The 10,277-nt window shown below is 48.6% G+C and overlaps 1 protein-coding gene across 4 annotated transcripts in view; it reads right to left on the reverse strand.

The window, feature by feature from the left end:
- MED8 (mediator complex subunit 8) overlaps positions 1 to 9,807 on the reverse strand; it is a 33,012-nt gene extending 23,205 nt beyond the window's left edge. The window contains exons 1-2 of one of the 4 annotated variants that reach the window (XM_085885798.1): positions 9,661 to 9,807; positions 4,479 to 4,597 (exon numbers count right to left, since the gene is read on the reverse strand). In XM_085885798.1, the coding sequence (XP_085741924.1) occupies positions 4,479 to 4,597; positions 9,661 to 9,666 (125 nt within the window). In that variant the 5' untranslated portion in view covers positions 9,667 to 9,807. Of the gene's footprint in view, positions 1 to 4,478; positions 4,598 to 7,599; positions 7,873 to 9,543; positions 9,606 to 9,660 lie in introns of those variants that run through there. The other 3 variants (XM_085885797.1, XM_085885796.1, XM_085885799.1) reach the window with 3 other exon arrangements.
- Positions 9,808 to 10,277: the final 470 nt, after the last annotated feature.

A 10,277-nucleotide genomic window follows, 5' to 3' on the forward strand; every position in this document is an offset into this window, starting at 1 on the left:
AGGCTCAGATGGTTATGGGACTTATGCGGTTGTTTTTAGAAGTATCTTCCTGGTTCTTGCACAATCTATGCGAGTAGAAACCCTGCCAGCACTGAACAGGCATGGTGAGAACTCGCTGGAGACATGGCCCAATACAACCAAACAAGTCTAACAATGGCAAGCAAAAGCAAACACTCGGTCTTTATCCCAGAGTTCTAAGTTCAGAATATAGAAAGAACTCCTGTGTTACAAACACGCAAATGGAAACAATAACCGATCAATATCATAATTCGAAGCTCAAGTCACTGGACAGTAAGTTTCCTTTATTTTTTTTAATCATTAATTTTGTGTGCAGCATCTGGAAGCTGCTTTGCATCATTGCTGGGGGGAATGGCTGTGCCATCGCTGCAGTGCCCCCTTTAAGTCAGGGCAGGAATTTGTAATTTGTTCAGGGTGCCAACAATAGGCTCAGCTACACTTCGCGAAGGACACCATGGGATCTTTAATGTCCGCCAACTAATGTTGGCAAACCGGACATGCATTTAATGTCCATATGAGGGACGGATTTCAGTATACGTCAGGTCAAGCCAGATTAGATCTGTGACTTTCCACAGGTACCATGTAAACCTGTACTAACCTGTTTCATGGTCGGGTTGTCAGTGACTAAACAGTCTCCCCTACCAGGTTTTCTGGTGAGGAGGGTGTATGGATGTGGACACCCAGCAGGATTAAAGACAAAACATGTCAAAGGGCAGAGGAGTTCCTTGTGAGCCAACTCGTGTCAAAATCAACCATTTCTCGTGCCCAACTGTGTCTGCCGACGTTGGTGGCAAGATTTGCACTCAGGGCACCGTAAAACCCTTCACTCCACAAACATTAAAAACGCAAAGAAAACTGAAAACCCACTCTGAGGGAATACCTCCTGTGCTGCTGCCCTTCACAGGGAGCTCACCGGATGATGGGATTGGGGCAAAGCCTTCGGGACTCCCACTCTTTGATGAGAGGAGGAAAAAACACGGGGAAACCTTCCCGGGTTGGGTGGCGGGTGTGTGTGTGTGTGTGTGTGTGTGTGTGTGTGTGTGTGTGTGTGTGTGTGTGTGTGTGTGTGTGTGTGTGTGTGTGTGTGTGTGTGTGTGTGTGTGTGTGTGTGTGTGTGTGTGTGTGTGTGTGTGTGTGTGTGTGTCAGGGTGATGCTGAGGTGTTGCTTTTCCAGACGGCGGTCTCCTTGAGTCAACCTGAAGCGATCCCTTCAGGTGGGTGCCTGGAATATCCGATACCTAAGAGAGGTTGATCACGTGTCTCTGTTATAATCTGAGCTCAAGCGTTTGAACATCGGTATTGCAGCTCTCTCTGAGGTTCGGAGACCAGATAGTGGCGAGACCATCGCGGTTGGTTCCACCTACTATTGGTCTGGTTGCTCTGATGGTTACCATGGCTAAGAAGATGCTGCAGCTGTGTCCAATGATAGTTGAGGTAACACCGGTCAACGAGCATATCATGAGACTAAGGAATCGTCAATCCTTAGGTGTCATTTCCCTGGTCTATGTATATGCTCCGACTGAGACAAGTGATCTCACTGTGAAGGATGCATTCTATGTCACGCTCAAATCTGTGGTTGATCAGTCCCACAACGGGATACTCTTCGAGCTTTGGAGGATTTCAATACATCGACTGGAATGGTTATGAGACATGTGTTGGTCCCCATGGGTCAGGAACTGTGAACCTGAATAGCAATAAATTCCTTCACTTTGCAATAAGTCATGGACTTAGGGTGGCCGGTTCAAGGTTTCAGCACACACAGGCTCATCACTGGACTTGGTATTCCACCGCTGGCGGTGTGGCAAGGGAGATTGACCATGTGCTCATTGATGGTCGCTGGAGGATGATCCAGAACTGCAGGGTCTACCGGAGTGCTCAGTTCCTTAATCCCAACCACAGGCTTGTTGTAGCAACTCTGACGTTGCAGGTTAAATCCAGGAGAATGGTACCATATCATCCAAGGCTGGATGTTGGCAAGCTCAAGGATGAGAGGGTAGCTGAGAAGTTTGTGAACAGGCTGAGTGGGGATTTGGGGTGTCTGGGTGTTTTGGAGTGCCTTCAAGACTACCATCCTTGATGTTGCCAGTGGATGTCTTAGAACTCACCACAAGGTGAAGAATTTTCTCTCTCAAGGTAGAATGGATACCATTGAACAGAGTCACAGTACCAGGCTTAATGGCAGAGATAAGCTGAGCTGTTCAGGAAATTGAGGTATAAAACTGCACATGCGCTGAGGGTTGACAAGGAGGCCTGTGTGTGAGGAATGTGTGAGAATCTGTGAGGAGGTAGAGCAACACTTGTGATCAAGCGATTCTCGTCCCGCTTACAGGGGAATTCACACATTGCGTTCCTCTATGCCCGGCCCTCGGTGTACTGCAGTTAGAGCGGAGGGTGGTAGGCTCTTGACAGAGGAGTCCGAAGTGAAGGCCCAATGGGCCGATTACTTTGAGCGGCTGTACCAGGCTGATCCACCAGCTGTTGAGTGGATGTCAGGGGTGTTACTATGCCTCATGTTGACACTACAATCAACTGTGATCCACCTTCATTTGTGGAAACACTGGCTGCGCTGAACCAGTGGAAATGGGGTAAAGCTCCTGGGATATGTGGATCCATGCTGAACTTCTCAAGGCTGGTGGAAGTACTGTACTCATGTCGTTGCATACAGTTCGGTGCTCTGCCTGAAACACAGACATCATCCAAACCGACTAGAACAGGGGCTTTGTTGTCCCTCTCTGGAAAGGGAAGGCTGATCGCCAGGACTGCAACAACTACCGAGGGTTGAAGCTGCTCTCGGTGCCGGGGAAGGTCTTTGCTCGGATAATTTTTGATGGGGTTCGCCATCATCTGATTGAGCACCAGCATCCAGAGCAGTCAGGCCTTACACTAGAAGTCAACAATTGACCGTATCCTTGCTCTTCGGGTCCTCACCGAATGCAGACGAGAGATTTGGCAGGGGCTGCTTGCAGCCTTTGTTTATCTCTGCAAAGCGTTTGATTCAGTGAATCGGGATGCCCTCTGGTCCTCTGGTTTGAAATGTGGTGATACCATCTCCCACATATTTCCATTCGTCACTGGAGTTTGTCTGGAGTGTGTACTGGTCCCCACACTTTTCAGCACTTGTATGGACTGTATTCTGGGGAGGATGTTGGAGAGATCAAGCTGCGTTGCATCGTTTGGGTATGTCAATATCTCTGAGCTTGATTTTGCAGATGATGCAGTCATCTTTCTGGAGACTGGAAATCCTTTTGGGGGCCCTCGAGGTGCTAAATGAGGAATCTGAGCCGCTGGGATTAAGGATTTCCGAGATCAAAGCAAAGATCCAGATTTTCAATAACATTTTGGATGCTGCTATCTTGTCTGTACCTGTTTGTGGTGAGGATATTGAGGTCGTGGAGAGATTCACTTACCTTGGCAGTGATATTCATGTCTCTGCTGGCTGTGAGCCAGAGGTCAACAGATGTCTGGGTCAAGCCAGGGGAGTCATGGATTCACTGCATTCATGGGGTGTGGCGCTGTCGGTACCTGTGCAGGACGACAACAGTCCAAGTACTCAGGTCCTTGGTGCTTCCAGTCTTGCTCTACGGATGTGAGACTTGGACTCTGACCAGGGATCTCAGACGGAGACTTAATTCCTTTGGTACCAGGTCTCTTCGGAGAATCCTTGTCCATCGCTGGTCAAACTTTGTGTCCAACAAGCGGTTGCTGAGAGAGATTCAAATGAGATTTGTTACCTGCATAGTCCATCAGCATCAGCTGTGGCTGTTTGGACAAGTGGCTCGTTTTCCTCATGCTGATCCTGCTCACCATATTCTCTCAGAGAGCGAGCCTCATGAGTGGAGGAGGCCAATTGGCCGACCACATTCCTCGTGGTTGCAGTAGGTTGAGCAGTATGCCAAGGAGATGGGGATGAGCCAGGCATCTGCCTGGAGGATGGCCAGGTGGAGGCCCCTGGAGTACGGGCGGAAAGTGGACGCAGCGACGCGCTGCTCTGGGACATGCTCCCATTCCTGACCTGACCTGACCTGACCTGAGGGACACATATTGAAGAATTGCACTGCCTGTGAAACAACAGGATGACAGTTTGAAGCTGTGTCAACCTTCAAACCCAGGCAAGACAGCTCAGATGCGAGTGTAAATAGAACCTGCCATTTTACCTTAGCAATGTATGACTGGAAACATCACTCCATAAAATCTGCCCATTTCAACATTCTGAGGCCCTAAAGCTGGCAATGCAGCAGGTGACTGTCGTGCTCCTGATGATCCAACAGCCATCACAAGTTATACATCCACATCTTTCCAACCAACACCCCCCCAACAGCATCGTCTTCATCAAAATCATCATCATCATCCTGAGCTAAGTCTTGTGTTTTATATTTACGGCAGAGCACATTTCCGACCAATAAATGTCAATTAGAGGCTATCCTACCAACCCCAAATTAGATTATAAATTTTTAACAAACCAGTTGAGGTGCTCATGGTCAAACTCTAGCTTTTTCACAAAAGCCTCCAGTGAGTTCTTCAGATCGGCCACTCGCTGAAAAATCGCTTCAAGTGATGCATCTAAAATCTTCTCCTCTCTCTGGAAAACAGTGTTAAAAGCAGTCATATTGCATCTCCACAAGCAAGTTTCCACTGCGCTCACAAGATTCTCATATAATTTCTACACCTACCAGCATCCAAAAATAACAACAACAACAACAACAACAACAACAACAACAACAACAACAACAACAACAGCCATGCTAATGAGGGTTGAGAGCATTTATGGCTTTATCAGGATTTAGCAGAATCTGCAGACAGGGTTTTTTTTGGATACAACATCAAGGCTAATTGAGGCAAGAGGATTGAGGTTTGCTTGATGGGGTAAAAACGAATGCACATAGAGATGGGGGTAGCGTGAGATGGCGGTGCACCACTAGCTTGAAGCCCTGGACCAAATATTGAGATTGAACAAATCTCCAAATAAAAAAGTGGTTTCACAAACAGGAGAAAGAGAGTTGGATTTTAAGCGTTTAACCAGGATGGGTTCAAGGAAGAATGCATACATCCTGAATTTGCTAAGGGGATTTGCAGTGCTGAGAGAGCAGAGGGAGTGACCGGTGGAGTGGTGGTCAAAAAAAAAATAATAATAATGACCGCACTGTGGTCACAACCTGCAACAAAAATCTGGTAACAGGCCGATTGGAAAAGACGCATTTAAAGCACTCTTAAAAGATGAACAGGGCGCTTGGGAAACACACATTTAATGCGTTATTTAAAGATGAACTCGACACCTCTCATCCATGTCAGCCTCCGCCACAGTTGTATCAGAACGAGCCGATTCGTCATTATGGTCACGGATTGTTCAACCCCAATATGGGACCGTTCAAAAATTACATAATGCTATTTTTTAGGAAGGTGCGTACCATGCATGCTGATGGGCTTGATTAAATCTAACTAATAATTCTCATTCGACATATGATTGGATTTTTTGAGGTCCCGCAGCGTGAGTAACACTCGACCCAAACAAAGCCAATGGAAATCCGACGTAAAGAACCTGGGCAGTGCATAATCGGCAGAGGCCCACCAGAAAACCAAGATGGCAGCCTTATTATTTTGTCTGGGTGACATGGTGGGTGGAGTCAAGAAACAAATGTTGGTGGGGTCTGACAGCTGTCAGACCAATGGGTGCACATTTCAAAAATATGACTTAGCCCCAACAACAACAACAACAACAACAACAACAACCATGCAAAGCTCTTGCAGACCTGTGACACATCAAAGATTAAAAACACAAAAAGGCAACAAACTTTCACACGATGTGAGAGAAACGGGGCCTGGTGGACTGCTCAGTTCTGAAATCAGTTCTCAGTTCTGAAGTTGCATGCGATTGGAGATGAGGTGTCAAGAACTAGGAATGAAAAGGCTGGCCCAAAGAAGCACAATAAACGCTAAAAAGAGTAGATAAGTACTGACAACGAACTTCAGAATACGAGACAAGAACAGTTACTCTAAAAGTGCAATTCATTAGAGTATAAATAAATATTGCTGGCAAAAAAGAAAGACACACAACCTTCCTTTTTCATTTCCACTCTTGTAACTTCATTTCCGATTCAAAGCCATTTGTACAGCATGTAAAGCTTCAAAATATCACCCAATGATGTCGCGACATTGTTGCACAAAAATTAGCATTTAACTGTCGTCCCAACAATGTGGTCAATTCAATGATGACTATCAAACAATCCAGCCAGAGAGGGTTACTGAGAACAGGAGTTCTACGGCAGATAAAGGCAATGATAACGACACCCCGTTAAAGTGGAAGTCGTCTCGGACCCTGGCATTCTTCAAATCCAACAAGACAGAACAGTTAATAATGTGGAGCCTCAACGGGGTATTTGTCTTGGTGACCACCATCGCACATTTGTGGGAGGGAGAGAGGGGGCTGTGGTTAAAATTGATCTGTGTATGGACTCAAAGAAATACTCAATGACGCACACACCATTAACAATAGCCTCTGCCGGGCAATTAGTACGAGAGGGTTGGTGATTGGAAATTGAGAACGCACAATTTCTACGTAAAGTCTGGCCGTGGAGATCACATTGCAGGTAAATGCCTCGTTTGGCACATAATGAACATCAGTTCACAGTACACTGCTCAAACTTGTCCGAATTCAAAAGACTTCGTACTCTACTCGCATGTACAAGGATACTTAGACGCAGGAGAAAGCCACTTGGCCAGTCATGACCGCTTCATATCGACACCCATTCAACTTTGTCAATTGGACAATCGTCTGTCGTATATACATACTAAACCTTAAATGTAACATGCATATCCCTTAAACGAGAGTTCATAGAACACCTTACCCCGTGCAGTCTTGAGAAACAAGGACATGGGCAAGGTCTGTGAGTGGCAAATTGGATTGGTCGTGATAATGTAGAATGCTGCAATATTTTGTACAACTACTGCTAAAGGGAAGGGTTTGGAAAGTGTCAAGAAGGTGATTTGGGTTCCACAGTGTACAAGTATGTTATTCAATTGAGATTAATAGTTTTTTTTTTTGGTGTGCGTGAATCTTGTCGAGGCTCGTGTGAGAGCTAACACACAACGCACAACAAGGGGAGCATGAGTCAAGAGGGGTGGGAGTGGGAGGGAGAAAACAGTGGGGAACAGAGACATTAGGAGATCTGTGGAAGGGAGAGGGATGGAGCGGGGAACATGGGGTACACAAGGTGGACATTACAGGGACTTTCACGAAGGAAAGCAGGGAATTTGAAGGAGGTGGGTTTGGGTGGATTATCGGGGGTAGAAAAGATCGAGGATTTGGATGGGGGATGATAAGAGGTGGTGGTGAACAGCTGTTTTGAAGGCCTGGAGGGGAAAATGGAATTGAAGAGAGTGAAGGAGTTTATTCCAAAGGTGGGGGAAAAAAAAGAGGAATGAAAGAGTGAAGGTGAGCAGCGATTCGTGATTTTGGTAATTTTACCAGAAAGGGGTTGCTGGTGGAGCTTGAGCGGTCTGTGGAAATATGGTGGGGACAAATCAGAGCAGGGGGGGGGGGGCGAGACCTGAGAGGAGATGGAAGAAAACAGAAAAACCACCGACCTGCCTGGGGTGAGAGAGCGAGAAGCCCAACCACTCAGCATCACCGTGGGAGATACCAATGACCCGAAATGCGTTGGTTTCCACTGCGTGAAGCTGAGAAAGGTGAGAGGCAGGAGCCCCAGCCCAATGGGGAGAGCAGTAGTCCATCAGGTGGGAGCTCAGGTGGGCCGAGGAAGGACTTTGCATGACGGAGGATTTCAAGTCGGCGACTGGCTTTGGAGGAAAGGTTTGAAATGTGGCTTTCACAGGAAAGATCATGGTAGATTATGAGACACAGAAGCTTGAGAGAAAGGACTTCTTTCAGAGGATTGTTGAAAAAGTGGATGGGGCGGGGGGGGGGGGGTTCGAAACAGTCCTTTCGGAGAGACTTGTCCAGATTGAAAGACATGTTCCACGTGTTGGACCAGTTTGTGATTTTACCCAGATCTGCAGAGAGCGAAGAAGCTGCTGCTTGCGGTCTGAGGGATGACCGATGGTACAGCAGAGAGTGGAGTCATCAGCAAAGAGATAAAGAGGATTTTCCAGAGAGTCGGAGAAGATCATTGATGAAAACCAGAAAAAGAACAGGGCTCAGAACGCTACCTTGAGGAACTCCAGCCTGGACAGGAAGAGGGGATGAAAGAACTCCATTTAGGGCCACACGTTGACGAAAAAGTCTTTCACCAACCGGCTGGCCAAGCCTGACGTTCGAGCGAGTCAGGAATTTTTAGAACCTGTTCAGGATGCCGGCGATAACTCGCCTAACCTTGGGATCTGGGATCTTAAACGCTTACCACCAACTAATGCTGGAAAATCAATCAACGTCACAACCCGTAAACACACCTGGCTGGACCTGTCCACCTGCATGTGAGATCAAGGTATCATGATCAAGAGACAAGTCATGGATTCTAAGGACAATCGAGAACACCGACCCGAAACACGCACAACAACCCCTCGTGATCTCAGCGCATCTTTTACACATTTCCTGCCTCCCGACCTCCACATGTGCCCACCTGCCTCCCGACCTCCACATGTGCCCACCTGCCTCCCGACCTCCACATGTGCCCACCTGCCTCCCGACCTCCACATGTGCCCACCTGCCTCCCGACCTCCACATGTGCCCACCTGCCTCCCGACCTCCACATGTGCCCACCTGCCTCCCGACCTCCACATGTGCCCACCTGCCTCCCGACCTCCACATGTGCCCACCTGCCTCCCGACCTCCACATGTGCCCACCTGCCTCCCGACCTCCACATGTGCCCACCTGCCTCCCGACCTCCACATGTGCCCACCTGCCTCCCGACCTCCACATGTGCCCACCTGCCTCCCGACCTCCACATGTGCCCACCTGCCTCCAGACCTCCACATGTGCCCACCTGCCTCCCGACCTCCACATGTGCCCACCTGCCTCCCGACCTCCACATGTGCCCACCTGCCTCCCGACCTCCACATGTGCCCACCTGCCTCCCGACCTCCACATGTGCCCACCTGCCTCCCGACCTCCACATGTGCCCACCTGCCTCCCGACCTCCACATGTGCCCACCTGCCTCCCGACCTCCACATGTGCCCACCTGCCTCCCGACCTCCACATGTGCCCACCTGCCTCCCGACCTCCACATGTGCCCACCTGCCTCCCGACCTCCACATGTGCCCACCTGCCTCCCGACCTCCACATGTGCCCACCTGCCTCCCGACCTCCACATGTGCCCACCTGCCTCCCGACCTCCACATGTGCCCACGTGCCTCCCGACCTCCACATGTGCCCACCTGCCTCCCGACCTCCACATGTGCCCACGTGCCTCCCGACCTCCACATGTGCCCACCTGCCTCCCGACCTCCACATGTGCCCACCTGCCTCCCGACCTCCACATGTGCCCACCTGCCTCCCGACCTCCACATGTGCCCACCTGCCTCCCGACCTCCACATGTGCCCACGTGCCTCCCGACCTCCACATGTGCCCACCTGCCTCCCGACCTCCACATGTGCCCACGTGCCTCCCGACCTCCACATGTGCCCACGTGCCTCCCGACCTCCACATGTGCCCACCTGCCTCCCGACCTCCACATGTGCCCACCTCACCTGCATGTTGCCGAATTCGAGGATAAATTCTGAAAGCGAATTCTCTCCTCATCGACTTCCTGTATTTGTCAAAATGTAATAACAACGCGTTTCCGTCTGAAACTACGCAATCTATTAACACAGGGAACGGCACATGACTCAATACACTCACATTATTAATATATATATATATATATATATATATATATATATATATATATATATATATATATATATATATATATAATATTTATATTACGTGAAACAACGGACAAAGCATCAGTGCTCCTGACGCTTACTCTTACGCCATGGATTGAAGAACATGTACAAAGGGTGAAGGGACGTTAAGAAGTGTGTGATATTGTCTGACGAACGGTGTCTGCCTTAAATATATGCTTCCATACAAGGAGCTTCAAGGCAGGAGGATGACGTGAGTGATTAGGCCCAACAAAGCCTTATATTGTATTATCCCCGTCCTCATGGGGAATGAGTGTGATTTGTTTATGACGTCATAGTGCCTTTGTTATGACAGGTGTGTGCCTCGTCGGTGCGAACAAACAAACAAAAAAAACTTTCAAACCGTGTGCCAGAAACAACAACCAACAAATAGCTGTTCATAATTTTCATGCAACTCATGC

Source organism: Eptatretus burgeri, chromosome 6, assembly GCF_056783735.1.
Source record: "Eptatretus burgeri isolate ZD-2024b chromosome 6, Ebu_testis_v1, whole genome shotgun sequence".
Taxonomy (NCBI): domain Eukaryota; kingdom Metazoa; phylum Chordata; class Myxini; order Myxiniformes; family Myxinidae; genus Eptatretus; species Eptatretus burgeri.